Here is a 27,012-nt window from a genome sequence, read left to right on the forward strand (position 1 = left end):
AGAATTCCACACGAAAATTATGGTCCATTTTACAGCTAAATATAATCCGATGGCCATCCAAAATGCTAGACTTCTTCCCTGACCTTAACTCTCTTCTCATTCAAAATTGCGTGAGCGACTGCAAAATCAGGAGATTTTAATTTTTTTGGTCTGTTTGAACCCCTGAAGGTACTTCTTTAAAAACAATAGGCTTAAATTCTGACCCTAGCCCTACCCACTTGCAAAATTTCCTGAGGATCGGACAATAATTTCGGCCTGTATATAATAGCCTCAACACATAGTGTTGGGGGTGTAGAAGAAAATTTACAATTCGAATTTATAATTCAAATTGAAAAAAAAAAATCGCATGCGATAAAAAATATGACAAAAAATGAAAAAATGTAAAAAATATTAAATTTTTTTGTTATAATTTTCTCTGTTAGAGATTAGAGTTGATGGGAATTGTGAAAGCGGTTCTTGACGTATAAGCAGAATAAATAAGATACATTTCTTTTACATATATATTGTACCTATTTGGCCATATATTTGTCTATTTTATTTCTGTTGCAAATTGTAAGTTCTTGCATTTTTTTGGGATTTCAATGGCTTTACCCCGAGCTCATTTTTCAATATTTGCCGAATGGTATATTGCGATATGTTCAGCTCGCGAACCATTTTTCGGCCACTGCGACACGCGTTTCGATCAAGACGCTTCTTTACATTTCGAACCATTTCTGGTGATGTTGCTGTTTTTTTATCGTCCACTTCCTTGACGTCGGGCTTCTCTACCAGCGATGGTACGAGACACAAAAGATTTATTCACATTTAAATGCTGTAGTACTCTAACCATAGCCACAGGCCAAATATAAAGAAATCACACTATCACGCTTAAATTCCATTATGAATAACTTTTTTCTGGAAAATTCTCAACAAAATGCTTTGGTACGCTTGTAAACAATATAATGAGCTTTCATTGGAATATTTTTAACAGCTGTCGGACGAGTGGCTTAGAAATGACAGCAGTCTGAATTTGGTTGCAGTTTTTTCATCTCACCCTGCATGTGTGATTTCGCCGGGATTTTTTAATCCCACGGTTAAGTGCATGTTTCTGTCCAGCTCTAAACTCTAACTCCATGCAAAATTCCGCGTCGATTGGTTTATAATTGTGGCCTGTAGAGCAACAGCAAACATAGGAAAATTTCTGTTCTGTTTATGGTCCATTTCAACCTCTAAATATTTTGGATTCATCTCCAAAAACAATTCTGACCCTAACATCACCTCTAATCTCAATTTCGTGAGGATTTGGCCATAATTGCGACCTGCCCGAAGAGTACTTGAATTTCTAAGCTAAAATCAGATTAGCAAAACATTCACGCACATGTCTAATGTCCAACGGAAAAATCTACTATTTTCAGTACTTTTGGTTTGTTGAGACATTTGTTACAATTTCATAATTTCTAAAATATGAATTAATATGTTCCACAAACTCATAAATATTTTCTAGAATAATCATATAATCCCTTTACTTAAGTTAATTTATTAACAACAGAATCTAGGAATAGTTTATATGAAATTTGAGTTAATTAATACTGAGTTTTTCTTATAATTTTTTGTCATCTACTTGTAAATTCATATATTAAAACAATAATCCATGACATGCAAATACATTTATTTATACTCATAATAAAAATTAAGGAATTTATTTAACTTAAATAGGTTTTAATTTCATCTAAAACACATACAAATGGATGTATGTATGTCTGTGCATGTTTGTTTTAATATTTAATTAAATATTTTAATTAACATTTCCATCAGACAATTCGTTTGGCTGTGTATCTGTGTGTGTGTGTATGCATGTGTTAGTAAGTGCTCTTGATTCGAATGATAAACCGCAACATTGTTGCAAGTCAATTAAATGCATAAATTATGCATAAATTGCATGCAACTGAAGAGACAAAAAAACGTGCCACATTCCTAACCACTCATAACAATTACACTCCAAATTGCAGTCGACAAAAAGTCAGGACATATTGTGGTTATTATTTTCGGTTCCAGGAAGGGCAATGCGACAAATTGCAAGTAATTTCCAGTGATTCAAAACAAGCTGTTGCAGAAAACTTTGCAAAAACACGTAGACAATTAAAACGGGAATCGAAGGCAAGACCAGCATAAGCATCAGCATCATCATTTGCGGTAAAAATCTAAAATGACCGAAAATGTTGCATTGTGTGCATGTTGGCAAACGCCTGCACATCTGTTGTAATGTCTGCCCTGCATTTAATTACAATTATATGATTTTGTATACACAAGTATCGTTCGTTTACCAAAACACTATCGTGACTCAAAAATAATGCATAAAATGAATATTAAAGTTTTAATGGAATCTTACATAAAAATATCCCAACGTGATTAGATGGACAAGATGTCCTCAATAACTTGAAATAGTTTTACTGAATTTTGCCAGTCTTCGAGTGTTGGTTCAAGAGTTATTAACATGAACATTTTTTCGCTGACCAAATAAATGAATTTTTTTAAGTCGAAAACAGATTTCTCAGAAAAATTAATTCAAAATCTAAACAGTTTTCACACAAACACTCTAAACTATTTCAAACCAGTAAAGAAAGTCCTAAAGTCGGGCGGGGCCGATTTTGTGATACCCTACACCACTTTGCTAATTTAGTTGAGCTCCACTTAATAATTAAAAGCTTTTATGGGAGAATTCAATCATACACGCTATGATTATAATTATAATTTAAAATTCAATAGACTAAATATGCCGAAGCATTTGTATCTTTTAAATTCGGACTTGTATTGCCCATTTGGTGCGAAATTAATTTGAAATCGGATAAAAATATATATGGGAACTGAACCGATCTCGATAAAATTTGGCAAAGATATTTCTGAGCTGTATTTGATATATTTCCTTGAATATCGTTGTTACGGAGTGCATATTACGGCTGTGGGTAACAAATACAATAAATCGGATGAACAATATATATGGGAGCTATAACTATATCTGAACCGATCTTCACCAAATTTGGCATACTACCTTCTAGACTAAATTCGGTCGTATGTGCCAAATTCCATCCCATTTGGACAAATATTAGACGTTTGGTGCACAATAAATGGTAAATCGGACGAAGTTATATATGGGAGCTATATCCAAATCGGAAGCGATCTCGATAAAATTTAGCAAAGGTATTTCTGAGCTGCATTTGATATATTTCCCCAAATATTGTTGTTACAGAGTGCATATTACGGCTGCGGAAGACAAAAATAACAAATCGGATGAACAATATATATGGGAGCTATAGCTATATCTGAACCGATTTCGATAAAATTTGGCATACCTATTTTCATGCCTAATTTGGTTGTATGTGCAAAATTCCATACTATTCGGGCTGATATTATGCACAATAAAAGGAAAATCGGTGCACAATAAAAGGCAAATCGGACGAAGATTAAATTTTTACCGATTATCTCCAATTTCAATAGGGTTCGTCCTTGGGCCAAACAAATGTTTGCAAAATTTCATCTCAATCGGATAATAAATGCGACCTGCATTTTGTTCACAAGAATACATGGACAGACGGACGGACGGACGGACGGACGGACAGACGGACTGACATGCATAAATCAACTCAGAAAGTGATTCTATGCAGATCATCAAAAGGAACTATGGGTCTATCTCGTTTCCTTTTGCCTGTTACAAACAAATGCACAAAGACATTATACCCTGACCACCTTGTGGTGTAGGGTATAAAAATATTCAATCATATTCTGAAACGTAGCATGATAGAAGACTATCTCATCAACTTTGGCTTTTTGTGAGGCTTTTTTGATACTTAAGCCCCTTACAGCCGTAATATGCTTTCGTAGTAGTTCGTTTTCTAAAACGACTCCATATCTCACTCCCAGATATCAACAGAGACCTTAATATCAAATTTTAGGATATCAGCTCTATTTCTTCACCAAATACCAAATTTAATACTATTTGGAATTTTTGTACAAGTTAGTACACATTTTCTAAAGCACCTTCATATTTCAATTACAGATATCAAGAGAGACCCCAATATCAAATATGAGGATTCCAGCCTAAAAATTGAGTACGTATATCCAAAATTAGTACAAATTAGTACTTTTTGAACAATTATAGTCTTTTATTGAAAAACACCACCTGATCTCAACACCAGATACAAACAGGGACCTTAATCTCAAAACCCGGTATTCCAGCTATACAGAGTGAAATGAGAACACTGCAACTAATTTCAGACTGCTGTCATTTTTAAGCCACTCGTCCGAAAGCTGTTAAAATTATTCCAGTGACAGCTCATAAATCTTTTGTGTCTCGTAACATCGCTCGTTACCGTGTTGCTGGTAGCGTAGTCCGATGTCGAGGAAGTGGATGGAAGAAAACAGAAACATCAGCAGAAATGGTTTCAAAAGTAAAGAAGCGACTTGATCGAAACCCGTGTTGCAGTGGCCGAAAAATGACTCGTGAGCTGAACATATCACAATATTCTATTTGGCAAATTTTGAAAAATGAGCTCGGGCTAAAACTATTGAAATCCCTAAAAATGCAAGAATTTACACCGCAACAGAAAGAAAAGAGATTCAAAAGAGCTAAAGAGTTGCTTCGCTTGGCCGAAAGTGGTGAACTGCCGAATTTGGTTTTCTCCGTTGAGAAAACATTCGTTGTCTAGCAGTTCGTGTTTACTTGCCAAAGAGGTCAGCTGAAAATCTGCACCTTCGGTTGGCCACCAGAACTCAAGCGCCGGTCATGGTGATAGTGTGGGCCGCCGATGGTCGATCTCCGCTCGTTTTAATCGACCGTAGTATCAGAATAAATGGCATATATTATTGTGAAAATATCCTGGAGGGTGTATTAAAGCCTTGAGCATGCAAACATTGGACATTCCAACAGGCCTCAGCACCATCGCTACCAAAATCTCCAGATACCAATCCGTTGGACTATTGTGTCTGGAATATTTTGGAAAGCAAGGTTGGCGCTAAAAAAATACCAAAGTGTCGATCACCTCAAGCAAGCGCTTCGCCGGGAATGGACAACATTCGGGCAGCGTATGACGGTTTCATTGGCCGTTTGAAGGCCATAATTCGTTCCAGAAGTGACCAATTCGAACAAATCTAAATTTATTCTAAAATTTGAAGCTATTTCCGAAATTTTTTGCTTTCATTCAATAAAATTTAAAGAAAAATGTAAAAATTATGGCGTTTGACTTTGTTGCAGTTTTTTTTATCTCACCCTGTGTACATACACTCAATACCAAATATAGTAACATTTAGTACTTTTCGTATAATTTTAATACTCATTCGAAACAACTTCCAAATCTCCACTTAAGACACTAATCGTCACCTAGATATGTCTATCCCTTCAATCAGGACCAAATTTAGTACAATTTAATACTTTTCGTGCAATGAATATGCACGTCCAAAACCACCTCAATATGACCAGATGACACATGAACAGCGACACTAAGAACTAGAGTACGCTTTTCCAAAACCACCTCCAAATATCGAGCTCAGATTCCATTACTAATCTAAATATCAAATTTCAGTACCATTCAGTACTTTTCGAACAATTATAGTACGCATTCTCAAATCCACCTCCTGGACACAAACAGTTCTGGCTATATAAAATTTCACGGTTTCAGTCTTATTTATTCAGTCAACATCAAATTTAGTACCATTCGAACAACCTCCAAATCTCAACCTCAGATACGAGTTATCTAAATGTCAAATATCAGAAGTTTACCTCTATCCTTTCACCCAATACCTAATATTGTACCATATTGTACTTTTCGTACAATTATAATACATATTTCCGAATCCATCTCAATATGTAAAGTCTACACATGAGCCAGGACCCTACTACGAAATTTTAGATTTCAAGTTGCTCATCAAATACCAAATTGTACCAAACATAGTACTATTCTGTACTTATCGTCAACTTGTAGTACACTTTTCCAAAACTACCTCTTTATCACAAATCAACAACCAACAGAGACCCCAATACAAAATTTCTGTTTCATCCGTTCACCCCAAACCAAACAATTCCAAATTTAGTACCATATTTTGTACATTTCGAGCACTTAGTACCCATTTCCAAAAAAACCAACCAACCAACCAATTTCCAACCTTGATTCTAAAGCGACATTTTCATTTTTTAGCTCAATCCCATCACAAATTACCAAATGGTACCATTTTGGAAGTTTAGTTTAATTTTAGAACTTTTTGAAACCTTATAGTTCGAACCCTTTGGCACATCTATCCTGGGTCTGGATTCTTGTTCTTTTCTTTTTTCTACTTTGTAAAAGTTTTCTTTTCCCATTTTCATACTCCATCAGTGACTCTCATTCCATATTTCAGACTTCTGTAGCTCATTTCTTTTTTTTTTTTTTTTCAATAAAAGATATTAAATTTCAATAAAATCTGCCATGTTTGGACCTAATCGTGCTAGATATATCAATCAAACATGGACCCATGTAACCTCCTTCTTCATGTTAATCATTAATGCACATAATCATAATTGGACAAAATTGTTGGTAGGGTTTACAAATGTAGTTGGGAAACCTTTGTTAAGCTTTCCCATGAATAAAACACCTACCTTTTACATCAATATTGGCCGTAGACTGAACACTGCCCAGGGCATTGGTCGCCTCACAGCGGTATGTACCGGCTTGCAATAGTGTTGGCTTAACGATAACTAAACTTCCGTTGGTTTGTATACGCAATGCATCGGTTGATTGTGCCACCAGGCGACCATTGAAATACCACAGGATCTCTGGAACGGGCAGACCAGAAGCTAAACAATCCAAACGTACTGGATCACCATTTAAAGCGACAATTGCATCCGTAGGTGTGAGAACAAATATGGGGGCCTGAGGTTGAGGTTGTTGTACTGTCGTTTGCTGGCGTGTTGCTGGCGTCGGTCTCGATTTCTGTTGTCGTGTCGTCAAATTTATTGTTGCTGGTGTTTGAACTGGTCTGTGCCAAGTGCTAAAGGGCTGAAACTGTTCGTCAAAGCCAGAATTCCTATTGTAGTCATTGTTGTTATTGTTGTTAACATGGCCACCATTGTGTGTTGAATCCGGATAGAGTCTGGCATTTGTAGCAAAATGCTCTCCTTCACCGACTGGAAGTGGCTGGAATGGCGATTGTGGTTGATTCCATAGTTGATTATTGTTGTTGCCATTGCTGATATAATGATAGTTGTTGTTGTTGTTGTTGTTTTGACGATTTTCCAGTCCATGAATGGGAATATCATTGTCCACTATCATCCGTATGGGCTGGGTACGCGTCTCGCCCACTTCATTGCGCCCAATACACTCATAAATCCCAATATCATTTGCATTGACGTCGTTTATTTTGAGCGTGCCGGTGGGCATCACCTGCATTTTTGGTGCATAGTCCTGTGAGATCTCATTGGTGTTTTGCATCCAAATAATATCCGGCTGTGGATCTCCAACCATGCGACACGGCAATTCAACGCTTTCGCCTGTTGTTAAATGCATGTCATGCGGTGCTGTGACAATTTCCGGTTTCTCTGCAAAGACGAGACAGGCAAAACAAAAAAATGAAAAAAAAAGTTAAAAACGTCAACAGCTAGAAATTGTCCTGATGTGAACTGAAAATATGTTTTTGCAAAACAAATATGGCTTGAATTGAACGATTCTATAGTATTTTTGTAATTCTTATTCGGGCATTGCTTTTAGTCATGAATGAATATTCTGTTCGACAATTGAATAGAATAGGGGATTGATGTATCAGATATTTTGCTTGCCATGGACAAGTATGAGTGTAGATTTTCTAGTTTAACTGGTTTAATTTACTGCTTTGAATGCTTTTAGTTGCTGTTTTTCTAAGTAAAATCCATTAAAATGATATATATTGAAATTGTTTGTTTGATTTAATTAAGAACGGTATTTAGTTGAGAGCATAAGATATTTTTCTGCAACATAAATACACATTGAAATGTTCAAAAGGGGGGTTTTTTTAGTAGGTAGATGGGTTTTGCCGACAGATATATACCCTCATACTGTCAGTTTATTAAAATAAGTTAAGACTTACAATATGATAATTTAACATGTTGACCCTTTATGGAGGAGATACCACGTGAGGAACAAGATATAGTGGACTAAGGCATTCAACTTCATCTGATACTATTCAAAATATTTTGGATGTCGACAATTTGAAGAAAATAGGATATGTCGGATAACCAATTTTTGGGAATAATTGTTAATCATAATTTAAACCTTTTGTGGGGAAGGTACGAGAAGAAGTTAGCTGATAAATTGCATATTCACATCAGATGATAGATTAAGAAAAATGTGTCGATTTGCCTAATTTTAAAAGAATTGCCGACATGTTTCGTAATTTATGAGAGATATATGCATTGCAAATTGTGAACCTTTGTGGGCGAGGTACAAGAAGGAGTAGGCCGAGATCTATAATTTTCCGAACTGAACTTGAGTTAGTAAAAATATTGGGATATATGAAATGTGAAGGTTTTTTTTCGCATTTTATGAGAGATATAATTATTCAAAATTTTGACCAGTTGTGGGGGAGGTAAAAGAATCTGATGCTTATTTCAGTAGTCCGACATATTCTTTCTAATATTCTAATCTTCATAACAGGTCATGTGTTGATAGAAATATTGAGATGTGCCGAGTTTAGAAGGAATCGAATGCTCATTTCACGATTTACGAGCTTCATGGCCATTTAAAATTTTGTCCCGTTATGTGGGAGGTACCAGAAGGGGTAGACCGGTATATCACATCTCCGGTTCGATCTCTACCATCAGATCGTGTGATGATGGAAATATAGATATGTGCCAAGTCTGAATGGAATCGGATGTTAATTTCCCGTTTTATGAACTTAAGGGATATTCAAAATTTTGACTCTTTGTGGGGAAGGTACCAGAAGAAGTTTAACCTATATATCCCATTTTCACATTAGATGTTGAGTTGGTAGAAATAATGGGATGTCTGAAATATTAAAACAATTGGACTCTTACTTTACATGTTATAAGAGTTATATTTATTCAAAATTTCGACCCTTTGTGGGGAAGGTACCAGAAGAAGTGTAACCTATATATCCCATCTTCATCCCAGAAGAAGATATTAAAAATATTGTGATGTATGTAATTTGAAGAGTACCGGATTCTTATTTCGGTTTTTATGATGTTTTTGGTTATTCCAAACCTATGGCCCTTTGTGGGGGAGGTACCAGAAGGATCTCTACCATATTTATAATAGATCTTGTGTTCATAGAAATATTGAGATGTGTCCGAATAGAATCGGATGTTAATTTCGTATTTTATGAGCTTCATGAATATTCAAAATTTTTAACCCTTTGTGGGGGAGCTACCAGAAGGAGTGGACCGGTGTATTCCTCCTTTACACCAGACCTTGTGTTAATAAAATTATTGGGATGTGAGAAATTTGAAGACAACCGGACTCTTACATCACATTTTATAAGAGTTGTAATTATTCAAAATGTCGAACCTTTGTGGGGGAGATACTTGATGGAGTGGACAGATATTGTCCATTTTCGCACCTGACCTAGCACTGATGCAAATATTAGGATTTGCAAAGCTGTAGCAAAATCGGATTATCGTTTCTCTTTCTATGCAAAAAAAAATTAAATTTCGAACTTTTGTGGGAGAGGTACCAGAAGGAGTAGACCGATATATTCCATTTTCACACCAAACCTTGGGTTAACAAAATTATTGGGATGTGTGAAATTTGAAGACAATCGGAATCTTACATCACATTTTAAAAGAGCTGTAATTATTCAAAATTTTGACCCTTTGTGGGAGAGGTACCCGATGGAGTGGACCGATATTGTCCATTTTCGCACCTGACCTAGCACTGATGAAAATATTAGGATTCGCAAAGTTGGAGCAAAATCGGATCAACATTTCATTTTCTGTGCAATGAATTATTATTATTATTTTTTTTTTTTTTTTTGAAAATTTTGACATTTTGTGTGGGAGGTACCATAAGGAGTGGACCGATAGTGCCCATCTCCGAAATCGATTAAAGTTTGACAATAATATTACGATGTATCAAGTTTCAATCAAATCGGATACTATCTTCGAGAGTTATCGTGCGCACCAGCTAAAACGACAGACAGACGGTCGGAATTTCCTAGATCGACTCCAAATTTCCTGAAACGAATTTGGTCCAATGAGGTCTAAAATAGTTTTTTTTTCGACGAGGCACTTTTTTGCCATATCAAATGATATGTGTTAAAGAATAATCTTTAGTACCAGATATCAGATACAGCTCAGAAATAAGTGTTTACATATATCTTTATCCGATCTCAGGTTTTTTGTGCACCATATGGCTAATGTCAATTGGATTGAGTTTTGGCACTTCCCACTGAATTCAGCCTAAAACCAAGCGTTTCAGATTTTAGCTCGCAACTATATAGCTATAGCTCCCATACATATGTTTCATTCGACTTGGTGTTAAAGTCCCTCACATACATAATATGAATTCCTCAACAATGATAATTGATACCGGCCATCAGATACTGCTCGAAAATACCTCTGCCAAATTGTATCGATATCGCTTAAGATTGTTATATAGCTTCGATATATGTCTTCATCCGATTTTACGGTTATTGCTCGCCATATATGTAATATCAGCCCAAATTGAATAGATTTTTTCATATTCAACCGAATTTTACCATTCGGTGAAACTCGTTCCGGTATGCTCCAATAAATATTTTTTAACATAATCCATATCGAAGTCATACAGCAATGTTATTTGGATCGTAGTTGGTTCCCAATATATATATATTTTTTTTCTTGTTACGGGTGCTCTACTGAATACACATAGTGATGTAGGGTATAATATACTCGGGTCCGCTTGACGTTTGACCTTTCCTTACTGGTTTTTATGTACAATTTTGGTCCTTGGCAAAAAAAAAAAAAAAAAAATGGGACGATATTACTCATCTCTGAACTAGTCCTATGTTTGGTAAGGCTTTTTCTCAGAAAATTTTCAAAAAAAATGTAGGTTAGATCGCACAGTATTAATTATGTAGATAAGGATAAGAAATTTTTAATACCTTCAACCAAAGGACAAACAATAAAAGGTAGTCATGCGATGAAAGATTTAAAAATCTTGAAAAAAATGTCATTTCGAATTTGGTACCATCTTACTTTAAAATTATTTATGACAAATCCAATTTGGCTTTGCCTCGATTTTTTAAAATTAAGAGAGTAACGCGAAAAAGAATGGAGGGTTAAGATTGACGAATTTTATATTTATTGCACTATGTCCTCAACCATAAGATGGAGAATATTTCAATTCGCTTGCAGCGCCTTTAAATATTCTTCCGTGACAATACGTAGAACATGTATTCCTGATCGGGACAATATAATTTGAATAAGAATTGTAAGAGGCATATGTGGTACTCCTCGATATAGGTCCACATTTATGCACCCCCTACATAATGGTTCCTCAAATTTTCCGCATTTTTTTTGTTTTTGTTTGATAAGTAAAACTTTAACCTTCGAAGGATTTGTAATCTCTTAATTTAAACCTTTAAACAAAATGAATGAACAAGAGATGAATGAACTGTAACTTGGTAGCTGGTTATTTGGAATCATCTTCTTCATGCCATATAAGTTTCAAATTGTATAAGTTTTCAAAATTGCAAAAGTGAAAACGCATCTCTTTGTGAAAATGTGTCTATGTGTACACATGGTGTATGTGGAAATTCAATGTAAATGATAGCTATGTATATACATAATGTACTTACTGCAGTGGAAATGAGATCCTTGCAATCCGTTAAATCCGTAACGATACAATGATGCTGGTGTTTCACAAGTTAACGCAATGGTGATGGCTTTACGTTGCGGATGCTGTTGGTAGTAACGCCACAACGAGTAAACGCCACAATTACAGTCGATTGGATTGTCTTCGAGTCGTAGGCGTTTCAAACTTGGCAATCGAGTGAATGCATCGGCTGGTAGATTAGTGAGTTTATTTTTAAACATGAAACTGTGGCCGATAATGGATTGAGACGGTATATAACGGTGGTAATGCATAGTTCAACGGAGTTGAAGAGTAACGTCGTCATCATCATCGTCAGCGCCATCAGAATAAAAAGCAAGCCGAAAAATAAAGTAGCATGAACCATACATAAAACAGCATTGGTAATGGAAATGGAAATCATCAGCAATCCCAAATTCAAAGGTGATATGCAGCAATATGTGGAAAGAAGAAGAAAAAAGAAATTTTAAAGCAATTAAGAATCAAATCTATCGATAGATGTGTATACCAATTCGTGCGTGATTTGCTAACAGCCAGATATTTTTCACACTAGCCAACAAAGGGATATCGAATTGAAACCTATTAGAAAACTTTTGTATATAAGTGTCAGAATTGTGTGATGGATGCAGGTACGATGGGAAGAACTGTTTTATATAAAGATGTTTTATATAAATCGTTTTTACAACCTCCATCATACTATATCAGGGTAAGTCGTCCCCACACGGTATATATATTCTTGATCAGTATAAAACTCTATGTCGATTTAGCCAATGCTTCTTTGGTATCTTTTTAAATCAATTTCTGATATAAAATACAAAGATAATAAAAAAAACAACTAAAAAACTATGTGATAGGAAAAACATTTCTGTTTTTGGTTAATTTGAACCCCTAAATATTTTGCAATCATCTCCAAAAGAAAGAAGCCCCTCTGTATCTCCAAAATTAGACTTATCTATATGATTTGCTTGTCTACGATATTTGGCTATATACGTCAACGAAATCAGCATAAAAAAGCTAGAAGTTCATATATTGTGTATTTCGGATATTCCCTGTAAGTAATGCTGGTATTTTTTTCACACAAAATTAGTGGTCCATTGTACCCGCTGTCCTAAACTTTATGCAAGACGGCTGCAAAATCAGGAAAATTTTAAGTTGTTGGTCCATTTGAACCCCCTAATATATTGCGGACATCTTTAAAAAAATAAGCCTAGCCCTTCTGAGCCCAACCCTATCCTTGTGAAAATTTTCGTGAGAATCGGACGATGTCTGAAATACTTATATAATATCCCCAACCTGTGTTGTAAGGTGAAAAAATATTACAAAATATTATAAGTCAAATTGAAAAAATCTCATGCAATAAAAAATATGAAATAATAAAAATATGTCACAAAATACTACAAAATCTATATTAACATCATATTTGACTTATTTTTATGCGATTTTAATAGATTTTATACTTTAATGCCAAGAGGGCATTCTGAATTGACAAAATTTGTCAAAATCGGTCCAGCCATTCTTGAGATATAAGCATTCCTTTCCTTTGTATATACACATTTTATATATTTCGCTATATATATCCGATATATTTACTATCGGCATCTACGGTCTAACGGTCATAATTAACCTGTTCGTCTATTTATGATTTCGCCAGGACTAAAAATATTCGCGGTATAATGGAAATTTGACTTTTATTTATAACAAATATTATAGTCTTTTTCACCCACTAAATATTACCCGATGACCATCAAAATCGGAAGGCTTCTGACCAGCCCGAAGCTTTAGCCCCATGCTAATTTCCGCGTCGATTGGTCTACAATTGCGACCTGTAGAGCAACTGAAAAATCAGGATTTTTTTCAGTTTTTGGTCCATTTCGACCCCTAAATATTATGCGATCATCTCCAAAAGAAATAGTAGTAGAATATTCTGACCTTATCCCCACCTCCATTCTAAATTACGTGAAGATCGGGCCATAATTGCGACCTGTAGAGTGATTACAAATTAACATGGACAGACGGACGGACGGACATACATAGCTAGATCGACTGAGCTCGGCGAGATAGGAAGATCCATATATACTTTCCTATGTGGGAAATCAATATGTCGAGATGTTACATAATTTTTGGCCCAATCAAACTTATAATACCCCCAACACAAAGTGTTGTAGGGTATAAAAATACAAACGAAAACCATTATATGGGGGCTATACGAAAACGTGGACCTGCATAAGTAATGTATCATAATCTACTACAATGATTTGTATTTATTGAGAGTCGTCGGTACAAAATTCAACTCTCCATAGAAATACCAAATATCAGGAAGTACCATCACATGGAGGCAATAGAAACACCTTATATATAGACAACGTACAGACAAAGGAAGTAGAACCCATTACGAACTCTAAGTACCGAATTTTAAACAACTTCTTTAAAAATGTGGCTTTAATTCTAAATACAATGAGCATGAATTTCGAAAAAAAAACTCCTTTACCCCAACACCAGACACCAAAGGTAAGGAAAGTGCCGTTTTTATACCCTCCACCAAAAAAGGTATGGAGGGTATATTAAGTTTTTCATTCCGTTTGTAACTCATCGAAATAATCATTTTAGACCCAACAAAGTATATATATTCTTGATCAGCGTAAAATTCTAAGACGTCCGTCTGTCCGTCTGTCCGTCTGTTGTAATCACGCTACAGTCTAAACGAATTAAGATAGGAAGCTAAAATTTTGCACAGATCTCTCTTTTGTCTGCAGGCAGGTCAAGTTCGAAGATGGGCTATATCGGTCCACGATATCGTATAGCCCCCATATAACGGTACCCCCCGCTATTCGGTATTTTGATGATTTTACCCACATTTTTCAACGGAATTGTCTGAAAATCCACACAAGGAGTTCCTTGTGGGTACTTTATACCTCGGCAGAGAATTATCAATATAGGTCCACAATATCGTATAGCCCCCATATAACGCTACCCCCCGATATTCGGTATTTTGATGATTTTACCCACATTTTTCAACGGAATTGTCTGAAAATCCACACAAAGAGTTCCTTGTGGGTACTTTATACCTCGGCAGAGAATTGTCCATATAGGTCCACAATATCGTATAGCCCCCATATAACGGTACCCCCGATATTCGGTATTTTGATGATTTTACCCACATTTTTCAACGGAATTGTCTGAAAATCCACACAAGGAGTTCCTTGTGGGTACTTTATACCTCGGCAGAGAATTATCAATATAGGTCCACGATATCGTATATCCCCCATATAACGGTACCTCCCGATATTCGGTATTTTATGATTTGACCCACATTTTTCATCGGAATTGTCTGAAAATCCACACAAGGAGTTCCTTGTGGGTACTTTATACCTCGGCAGAGAATTATCTATATAGATCCACGATATTGTATAGCCCTCATATAACGGTACCCCCGATATTCGGTATTTTGATGTTTTTAGCCATACTTTTCAACGGAATGGTCACAAGGGGTTCTTTGTACACAAGGGGTTCTTTGTGAGCACTTTACCCACCGACAGAGAATTCTCTATATAGGTTAACGATAACGTATAGCTCCCATATAACGGTACCCCGCGATATTCGGTATTTTGATGATTTTAGCCACATTTTCCAATCGTATTGTCTGAAAATCCACTCACGGAGTTCCTTGTGAGTACTTTACACGCAGACATAGATTTGTCTTTATAGGTCCACAATATCGTATATCTCCCCATATATCGACACCTTCCTATATTAGATATTTTAAAGATTTTAAAAGAATTTTTATTGGATTTTATTTTTTTGAAAAATTTTTTTTTTTCTAATTCGTTCCAAATGGTGGAGGGTATTCAAAGTTCGGCCCGGCCGAACTTACTGCTTTTTTACTTGTTGTCATTCCGTTTGTAAATAAATATTCGTCATAGACCCCATAAAGTATATATATTCATAATCAGCATACAAATTCTAAGTGGATTTAACAGTGTCCATATAATGGTAGCTTCCGATATTCTGTATTTTTATAGTTTTAGCAACTTTTTTCCAAAAAATTGTCTAAAAATTGATATTTGTGGTTTGTTGTGGGTTCTAGCTCCAATGGCGGAACATTGTATTTATAGGTCCAGGTTTTCGTATAGCCCATATAAAAATGTGCCTGCCGATATTCGGTATTTTAACGATTTTTGCCACATTTGTCTACGGGTTTGTCTAAAAAATGGTATTTGTTGTAAGTAATGGGTTCTAGTTCCGAAAGAGGGACATTGTAGGTTCACGGTTTGGTATAGCCCGCGTATAACGGTACCTACCGATATGCGGTATTTTGACGGTTTTACCCATATTTTCCACGGATTTATCTAAAAATTGGTATTTGTAGTTTGAAATGGGTTATAGCTCCGGTGGCAGAACATTAAATATCTAGGTCCACGTTTTCGTATAGCCGCCGAATAACGGAACCTTCGGATATTCGACATTTTGACGATTTAAGTCACATTTTCTAATAGATTTGTGTGAATAAATCTTTGTTTTTGAGGAACTCACCCCAATGTGGGACGTTCGAAAATTGCCATTAAAATGTTCTATGCGATAATTACATAAAATATCAATTTTGAAAATGTGGCTAAATTCGTCAAAATATGAAATATTGGGGAATTATTTTCTATCATTTCCAAGTATTTTATATTTTGATGAATTTAGCCACATTTTTTAATTTGCTTTTATATTTTGACTTTTGGTATCGCAAATAGCTATTAACAAAACAAAAAAAAAACAGTAAAGAAAGTCTTAAAGTCGGGCTGGGCTGACTTTAGGAAACCCTACACCACTTTGCATATTTAGTAGAGCTTCACATAACAAATAAAAGTTTTTATCCGGAATTTGCGAGATATGAACAATGATTAAAGATATAATTTAAAGTCCAAAGTAATCAGTATATGAGAGGAATATCCTCCTCTGAATCGATTTCTATCAAACTTTCCGAGACATTTGTGCCTTTTCAATCCGGGCTTGTTTTACCCGTTTGGTGCACAATTAACTTGAAATCGGATAAAGATATATATGGGAGCTACATCCAAATCTGATCCGAGCTCGATAAAATTTGGCGAAGGAATTTCTGAATTTTATTCGATATATTTCCCTGAATATCTTTTTTACAGAGTGCATATTACGGTTGTGGAGAACAAATATAACAAATCGGAGGAAAAGTGAATACAAGGGCTATATCTGAACCGATTTTCACAAAATTTGAAACACTTTTTTCTGGACTCAATTTGGTCATAAGTGCTAAATTCTATCCCATTTGCGCTACAGGTTTGGTGCCCAATAAAAGGTAAATCGGACGAAGATATATATGGGAGCTACATCCAAATATTAACCGATCTCGATAAAATTTTGTAAAGGTATTTCTGAGGTGCATTTGCAATATTTTCCCAAATATCGTTATTACAGATGCAATACATATACAGTTCTTGGGTCAAACAAATGATTTGTGCAAAATTTCATTTAGATCGGACAATAAAATGTGACCTGAACTTTGTTTACAAAATACATGGTCAGACGGACGGACGGACATGCATAAATCGACTTAGAATGTGATTCTATGCACATCATCAAAAGGAACTATGGGTCTATCTCGTTTCCTTTTGCCTGTTACAAACAAATGCACAAAGACATAATACCCTGACCAGCCTGTGGTGTAGGGTATAAAAAAAAGAAAAACTTATGCTGCTTGACCATTCGACCTTGGCAATTACATACATATTTTCAAAAGTGTTAATTTTCAAATGGTGGTACGGCCCCGCTCGAACTGAAATGCAGTCAAGAAAAGTAGACAACAACTCATGTTATTATTTTATTATAATTATTATTATTATTATTATTATTATTATTATTATTATTATTATTATTATTATTATTATTATTATTATTATTATTATTATTATTATTGTTATTGTTATTATTATTATTATTATTATTATTATTATTATTATTATTATTATTATTATTATTATTATTATTATTATTATTATTATTATTATTATTAATATTATTATTATTATTATTATTATTATTATTATTATTATTATTATTATTATTATTATTATTATTATTATTATTATTATTATTATTATTATTATTATTATTATTATTATTATTATTATTATTATTATTATTATTATTATTATTATTATTATTATTATTATTATTACTATTATTATTATTATTATTATTATTATATTATTATTATTATTATTATTATTATTATTATTATTATTATTATTATTATTATTATTATTATTATTATTATTATTATTATTATTATTATTATTATTATTATTATTATTATTATTATTATTATTATTATTATTATTATTATTATTATTATTATTATTATTATTATTATTATTATTATTATTTTAATGCTCTCTTGTCCTGTAAACTTGCTTGGACACGCCACAAGAGTGCGACTTTGATTTGGATGCACTGTCTAAAATTGTAAAAGTTGAGTCACTGACATTCTCAGAAATGCCCAGACTAAAAGGGATTAAATTAAAATCCTGACGCATTGTTGGTTTAATTTTAATTGTGGTTTAATGGACACCTGCAAAATTGGACGGCTAGTGTAATCATCACCTGGCTACAACATGATCCTAATGGATCGAATGCATAAATGAAAGGTTTCGTTGGTGTCTGGATGCTTGCGAATGAAATAAATCAAAATTGATGGTAGTACTTACAGGCGATTCAATGCGGGTAGATTGGCAAATGTATCAGCATCTATTTGCCAGATGGCATTGTTTTCCAGATAACTTTGGAAAGGAATTCACAGTAACATCATCAGAAAAAGCGGGTACATGAAAAGAAAACAAGAATTACGGTGTAGAAATATGTATTTAACTCAAGTTGTGTTTGTCGAGAGAATTGAGAAAACCATTGCAAATATTTGCATTACATTTCAATTTGTTCTAGAGGTACTCGACAGATTGATATCACTGGTGCAACAGTACTCTTCGATGAAATCTTTCGATGAATGTGCTTTCATACTTACATGCCTTCAATGCTTTTCAACGGTTGGAAAACGTTCTTGGAGAGACGGGTAAGGCGATTAGAGTTCAAATAGAGAAAACGTAATGACGTCATCCCTTCAAATGCTCCATCTTCCAGGTGGGCAATTTCATTTTCGTTGAGGAAAAGATTCGTCAGCTGTGTGAGTCCATAGAAGGCATTTCTGGGTATTTCATTGATGTGATTAAAGCGCAAGTCTCTGCAACGAAAGAAGGCGTGGAGTAATTATTAATTAATGACTACAACAATCTGTTTGCAGTATTTAAGTATCATTGACATAACAATAACAAATATAAAATAACCAACGAGGATTTAGTAATTAATAATGTTAAAGTTAAATTCATAAACAACAATCGATATTAATTTTTATGTTGCAAATTTATAATGATTTATAGAAAGATACAGAAAGGCTAATTCAAAAAAGGCAAAAAACAACAAAAGCAACTACCAACTTGGATCGAAAAAAATAAACACATCGGGAAGGCTATGTTGTTGTGAACTATTCATTTTTTGTTATCAGCAGCATAATAATCCCATGACATAATTCAATGCAACAAAAGTTTGCAGCGGCAGTGAGCTTTGCCACAAATTACCGTTGAACATTTAATTATTTTCAATATTTATATCCTACCCAGCAAAAAGGAAAATAAACTAATAAAAATGCATATTACTAACCAGCGTTCGAAAATAAACAGTACACAAACATAGTGTACTGTACCGGTAAAGTATCACTAAAAAAAATTTAGCGGTAATGTACCGGTACACACTACCACTAAAAAATATTTTAGTGATATTGTACAGAAACACAACGATGATCGTAGTGTACCGCAGTCGGAGCACTAAAAAATCGTAGTGTACCGGAGTCGGAGCACTAAAAAAAGTAGTGTTCCGCAATCGGAGCATTAAAAAATCGTAGTGTACAGAATGCACCACATTAAAAAATCTAAATCATAAAACTGATTTTAAACACTCAGCCATACTTTGTAAAATATTTATTTTTTTACACCTACATTCATTGATTTTTCGGTACCACTAAATAACAGGAAAATTATTTGCATAATAACCCGTTACAACGCAACAACTAAAATACCCTTTTTCGCGGAAAATTAAAATTTTCAGTGGTTAAACACGAATTATTATCACTTCAGAGTTTCTACATATTCTCACATTTTTCTACATTGTTCAATTTCGCAAGCAATCTAAACATACATGACAAGTAAAATAAATTCAGCTTTTTTATTTTCATAATATTGAATTGTATTAGTCATTTTTGCATTATCAAACACATCAAACATCTAATTATACCCTCCACCTTGGAAAAGAGGGTATATTAACTTTGTCATTCCGTTTGTAACATCCTTAAATATTCGTCTTAGACCCCATAAAGTATATATATTCATAATCAGCATAAAATTCTAAGACGATTTAACGATGTCCGTCTGTCCGTCTGTCTGTCTGTCTGTTGAAATCACGATACAGCCCACATTATCTGATCGTGAGCAGTGCTATTTGCATCGTGTCTAGGATGCTTGGTATTGAAAATGAGATATATCGGTCCACGTTCTGGTATAGTCCCCATATAACGGTACCTCCTGATATTCGGTATTTTAATGATTTATGCCACATTTTTTCACGGATTTGTCTGGAAATTGGTATTTGTAGGTCATAACGGGTCCCTGAGCGTGTGGCAAAACATTGCATGTATAGGTCCACGTTGTGGTATAGCCCCCATATAAAGGTACCTCCCGATATTCGGTATTTTAGTTTTTTTGCCACATTTATTCACAGATTTGTCTAAAAATTGGTATTTGTGGGTCATAATGGTTTCCAGCTCCTGTGGCGAAACATTGCATGTATGGGTCCATGATTTGGTATAGCCCCCATATAACGGTACCTCCCGATATTCGGTATTTTGATGGTTTTTGCCACATTTTTTCACGGATTTATCTGAAAATTGGTATTTGTTGGTCATAATGGGTTCCAGCTCCGGTGGCGAAACATTACATGTATGGGTCCATGATTTGGTATAGCCCCCATATAACGTTACCTCCCGATATTCGGTATTTTGAGGGTTTTTGCCACATTTTTTCACTGATTTGTCTAAAAATTGGTATTTGTGGGTTATAATGGGTCCTAGTTCGTGTGGCGGAACACTGTAATTATAGGTCCACGTTTTGGTGTAGCCCCCATATAACGGTACCTCCCGATATTCGGCATTTTAATGGTTTTTGCCACATTTCTTCTAATGTTTCTTTTACCCTAAGGTGGAGGGTATTAAAAGTTTGGCCCGGCCGAACTTTGTTTTTTTTTTACTTGATTTTCTCACAAATCGTAAACAACACATATGTGGTACACTACCGAAACATTATTTTTTTATGTTCTGCTATGTGGTACACTACGATTTTTTAGTGCTCCGACTGCTGTACAGTAAGATTCTCGTTATCTTAGTGTACCACTCCACCTCGGAACGGTACAGAACACTACGGTACAGTACCATACTGTTTGTTTTCGGACGCTGTTACTAAACCATTATTTTGAGTGACACGTCCGTATGTTACTTTTCAGCCAAATCGACTGGAAAACAAAAGAACACAAAATGCCTAAAATTGGAGAAACTATACAAAACAAGTAAAAAAGCAGTAAGTTTGGATACCCTCCACCATTTGGAACGAATTAGAAAATTTTCAAAAAAAAAAAAAATCCTTTAAAAATTCTTTTAAAATCTTTCAAATATCTAATATGGGGGGATACACGATATTGTGGACCTATAAAGACAAATCTATGTCTGCGTGTAAAGTACTCACAAGGAACTCCTTGTGTGGATTTTCAGATAATTCCATTGGAAAAAGTGGCTAAAATCATCAAAATACGGAATATAGGGGAGTACCGTTATAAGGTGGATGTACGATATTGTGGACCTATAAAGACAATTCCGTTTCAGGGGTAAAGTGCTCACAAAGAACTCCGTGTGTGGATTTTCAGACAATACGATAGGTAAATGTGGCTAAAATCATCAAAATGCCGAATATCGCGGTGTAGCGTTATATGGGAGCTATACGTTATCTTTAACCTATATAGAGAATTCTCTGTCGGGGGGTAAAGTGCTGACAAAGAACCCCTTTTGTACAAAGAACACAATTCCATTGAAAAGTGTGGCTAACATCATCAAAATACCGAATATCGGGGGGTACAGTTATATGGGGGATATACGATATCGTGGACATATATAGACAATTCTTTTTGAGGGGGTAAAATGCCCACAAGGGACTCCTTTTGTGGAATTTCAGACAATTCCATTGAAAAATGTGGATAAAATCATCAAAATACCGAATACCGTGGGGGTACCGTTATATGGGGGCTATACGATATTGTGGACCTATATAGATAATTCTCTGCCGAGGTATAAAGTACCCACAAGGAATTACTTGTGTGGATTTTCAGACAATTCCATTGAAAAATGTGGCTAAAATCATCAAAATACCGAATATCGGGGGTACCGTTATATGGGGGCTATACGATATCGTGGACCGATATAGCCCATCTTCGAACTTGACCTGCCTGCAGACAAAAGAGAGATCTGTGCAAAATTTTAGCTTTCTATCTTAATTCGTTTAGACTGTAGCGTGATTGCAACAGACGGACGGACAGGGCTAAATCGTCTTAGAATTTTACGCTGATGAAGAATATATACTTTGTTGGGTCTAAAATGATTATTTCGATGAGTTACAAACGGAATGGCGAACTTAATATACCCTCCATACTTTTTTGGTGGAGGGTATAAAAACACGGCCAATATGTAAAAAATACTTGAAATCAGAGGAATCCTTACAAGGGTACGATTCCAAAAAGTGGACCGATATGACCCAATGATTTTGAATGTAATTCAAATATCTCTGTCAAATTTCAAAGCTCTCTCCTAAATGTAGTTAAATATATCTCAACCTTGCTGGCACCAAATATCGTTGTTGTGGAGGGCATTTTACGGGTGTGAGAGACTTAAACGCAAATTTGATAAACTTTCGTTTAGGCTGAATTCGTTCTTCCGTGCCAAAATTGACTCCATTCGGACTTATATCAACCATTTGGTCAGCAATAAACTTCAAATCGATTAAAGTCAAAGTGAGTAAAAATATGATTTGACGAAGGTATTTCTAGGCTATATTTGATATATTTCCCCCGAATATCATTGTTACGGCTGTAGAGGACAAATCGGATGAACAAGTTGAACCAGTTGCCACCAAATTTGGCATACTTGCTTCTAGGCTCAATTTGGACGTATGTGCCAAGGTATATATGGGAGCTAAATCTAAATTTCGACCGATCATATCCAATTTCAATAGGGTTGGTCCTTGGGCCAAACAAATAATTATGTCTGAAAATCCATACCACAAGTTCCTTCTCAGTACTTTACCCCCTGGAAGAGTATTGTCTACATAGGTCCACTATATCGTATAGCCCCCATACAAATGTACCCTTGATATTCGGTATTTTGATGATGTTTGCTACGTTTATCAACGGAATTATCTGAAATTCCATACAAGAGTGATTTACCCCCTTGGAAAATATATTACTTGTTAGATTCACGACATCGTATAGCTCCCATACAACGGTACCCCTCCTCCGATATTCGGTATTTCGATGATTTTAGGGACATTATTCACCGGAGTTGTTTCGAATTTCCTACTTAGAGTTCGCAATGGGTACCGCAGCCTATGACAATAAATTGCGTTTTCAGGACCACGTCTTTGCATAGCACCATTTTACGATACCTCTTGATATTCGGTATTTTGATTATTTTAGGAACATTATTCACCGGAATTGCTTCAGATTTCGTATTTTTAAATCTTAATGGGTACTACAACCTATGACGGAAAATTGTATATGTATAGGTCCACTATATCGTATGTCGCCCAGATATTCGGTGTTTTGATTAATGTAGCAAAATTTTCAATGGAATTGATGATTCGATGATATTAGAGACATTATTCACCGGAATTGTTTCAAAATTCTTATTTCAAGTTCGTAATGGGTACCACAGCCTAAGACATGTCTAATTAGGCCCACGATAACGTAAAACTCCCATATAGCGTTATTTTATTTTATTCGGTATTTTTATGATTTTGGGGACATTATTCACCTGAATTGTTTCAAATTTCATTTTTAAAGTTCGTAAAGGATACTACAACCTATGGCAATAAATTGCGTTTGCTGGTTCACGTCTTCGTATAGCCCCAATATGACGATACCTCTCAATATTCGGTATTTTGATAATTTTAGCAAAATTTAATTTTTCATTGGAATTTTGTGCAATTCTTCGCAAGGAGTTCTTTTGAATACCTTACCCCCAAAAAGAGAATTGTCTACATAGGACCACGATATCGTATACCTCCCGATATCCGGTGTTTAGATGATTGTAGCCAAATTTATAAATGGAATTGTCTCAAAGTCCACACAAAGAGCTCTTTATGAGTACTTTACCCCATGGAAGAGTATTATCTATATAAGTCCACCTCTTCGTAATGCCCCTATTTAATAGTTTTCCTTTGAGCGGTATTTTTCGACGGATTTTTTTTGGGAAAATTTTAAAGTTTCTTCAAATTGAGGGGGGCATTAAAAGTTCTGCCCTGCCGAACATAGCTGCTTTTTTAAATGTTTAGCTCTACTTTCATAATTGGCTGGTGTTGCAAAGTGCAATTGAGCTGAGTTGTTTCATGGGTCCGTTATATACCCATTAAATTACTAAATATCAAATTAAAGCCATAATTAGAAATAACATTAATAATCTTACCCCATGATACTGTCATACAATAACACCCGGTCCAGATTTTGTATTTCGATTAATTATAAAATCTCAAAAAAAAATCTCCAAGATTAACTCAATGAGATCCAAGTACACTGTTCCAAAACGTGCACATATATATTCAAATTTTCATTAATCCATCAATTTTTAGTCATCCAGGTCGACATTTTCCAAAGTAAGCGTGATTACCACAGACCAACGAAAAACATACATGTGTAAATTGACTGACCATTTTATGTATGCAATTTTTTGTAAGACCGTAGGTAATAATTTCTACGACTTACAAGCGAAATGACTAACTTTATAAACCCTCCATATAATGTACGAAGTAGAGTAGAAAACACACTCACACATTTCACGTCCACACCCTCTTCTCGGCAATGTAAATTCCGTACCGGATTAAAAATAAATTCAGTAGTGAGAAGAACTTATGTTCTTTGATAGTGTACTTAAATCTTGAAAATTGGATATAATCCGGATTAAAATCTCGTGTGTGTAAATGCCCAATAATTTAAAATAAATTTTCTCACCTCCCTTAAAACCCTTCCAATAACCAAAGGTAACTTGAAATAATTGCTCTTAATATTTTAGTTTACTGGCAAATAGTTTGTTTTCTAAGGAAACTTCCAATATTCTGGTCAATAGTTTTGTTAACAATACTTGAAAACTCATATTTGTATGCGGTTGTGTATTACATTCATATGCTACTCGCTCTTTAAAACAACGATTGCGTGATGTGTTTTAACGTTTCGCTCTTTCAAAGGAGTTAAAGTTTGGTCTAAAATTGTAATTTTGCAAGCGTTTGTGTGGGGTAGGCAATTGTGGTAATAGTGATATCGTTGTGAGTGGGTTTTCTTTCGTTTGTGTAATACACACATCATTACGAAGGAGCAAGGAATCCGCAAACCGGAAATCATATTGCTATTGTTGTATTTCTGTGCACAGTTTATGATAGTAGTGCAAAAATAGGTTAGCTAATGAGTGACTGCTATGTTGGATGGCTGGCTGGCTGGGTGGTTCTGCCAATATTCCATATTTTCATTCATGGCTGTTATGTTCTGTTGGCTGGAGGGGAATATTGGTTTTGAGGTTTTCCATAGAGTTCAAAAAATCAACATCAAAGCCGAAAATATTATGAAAGGGTTCAACATGGATTGAACACGTTGCCAGTTGGTTGGCCATGTTCAAGTTGTTTTTAATCAATTCAGGTGCAGTGAATAGTAAATAATCGATACTGGCTTCAAACAGTGATTACAGGTTTTTTGCCTGCAGGTGGGTATGATGGCGAATGTCGATTATTTGGCTGAACCACACTTAAGGCAGTGTAAATTTACATGCCATTCATATTATGACCCAATAAATGGTTTTCAATAACTATCGCCTGAGAATTTACTAATTGGTTGGTTTATTTTGGCGTGTAAAAGAAGTGCGTTGCGAATTAACAAATATATGTATGTATTTGTGTGGTACTAATATCAAAATGTTGTTTTCAGTCTTGTGTTGATATATGCATATATTTTGGTATATAAAGTTTGCCAACTTCTAAATAATTTTAAATTTTCTAATGTTATATTCATGGGAAAATTGTATGGTAATCTCTTGTAAAATATTATTTACAATTTTTTCAACAAATCGGGCGGCTTATGATTATGAGACGGATTTAAAATGATTTGAAAATGCTGGATGAGTTTAATTTTTTAACAAGTTAAAAACATTACATTCGGCCGGGCCGAACTTTTAATATCCTCCACCATTGGGTAAAGAAAACATTTTTATATAAAAGTATCTGAATTCAAGCTACAACTTTAAACTACAAATTCCAATAAGACCGCTTGGATAAAAAAAAACATAAAGTAAGTGAGTCCGTTATATGGTTGGCTATACCAAAAAAGGGTACCTATATAGACAGCTTTATACTACAAGGATTGTTACTATTGCAAGCCTTAAATGCCAAATTTGAAAAAATACTGTGGGTAAATGTAACTAGGATATACAATAATGAATATCGGTGGGTACCGTTACATGGCGGCTATAGGGAAACATAGATCTATTTATTCAATGACCTGCCACCAGAGCTAAAACACAATATGACCTACAAATACCAATTTTTAGACAAATCCGTTGAAAAATGTGTCAAAAATCATCAAAATACCCAAACCAGGAGGTTCCGTTATATGGGGGCTATAGCAAAACGTAGACCGATATATCTCATTTTCAATACCAACCATCCTAGACGCAATTCAAATTGTTCTACTCTACGTCATATAATGTGGGCTGTATCGTGATTTAAACCGACAGACAGACGGACATCGTTAAATCGACTTAGAATTTGATGCGGATTATGAATACAGGATGAGCTAAAAAAAACTGAAA

General features: G+C 34.8%; 1 protein-coding gene across 3 annotated transcripts in view; it reads right to left on the minus strand.

Annotated features, from left to right (window-relative positions):
• The window catches only part of LOC101887365 (peroxidasin), a 172,676-nt gene that overhangs the window by 47,916 nt on the left and 97,748 nt on the right, over window positions 1-27,012 (minus strand). For all 3 annotated transcript variants that reach the window (XM_005190782.4, XM_005190783.4, XM_005190781.4), the window contains exons 3-6: window positions 18,823-19,038; window positions 18,512-18,583; window positions 11,773-12,014; window positions 6,605-7,543 (exon numbers count right to left, since the gene is read on the minus strand). In XM_005190782.4, coding sequence (XP_005190839.1) covers window positions 6,605-7,543; window positions 11,773-12,014; window positions 18,512-18,583; window positions 18,823-19,038 — 1,469 coding nt within the window. The remainder of the gene's footprint in view (window positions 1-6,604; window positions 7,544-11,772; window positions 12,015-18,511; window positions 18,584-18,822; window positions 19,039-27,012) is intronic.

The sequence above is a fragment of the Musca domestica genome, unplaced genomic scaffold, assembly GCF_030504385.1.
Source record: "Musca domestica strain aabys unplaced genomic scaffold, Musca_domestica.polishedcontigs.V.1.1 29, whole genome shotgun sequence".
In the NCBI taxonomy this organism is placed as follows: domain Eukaryota; kingdom Metazoa; phylum Arthropoda; class Insecta; order Diptera; family Muscidae; genus Musca; species Musca domestica.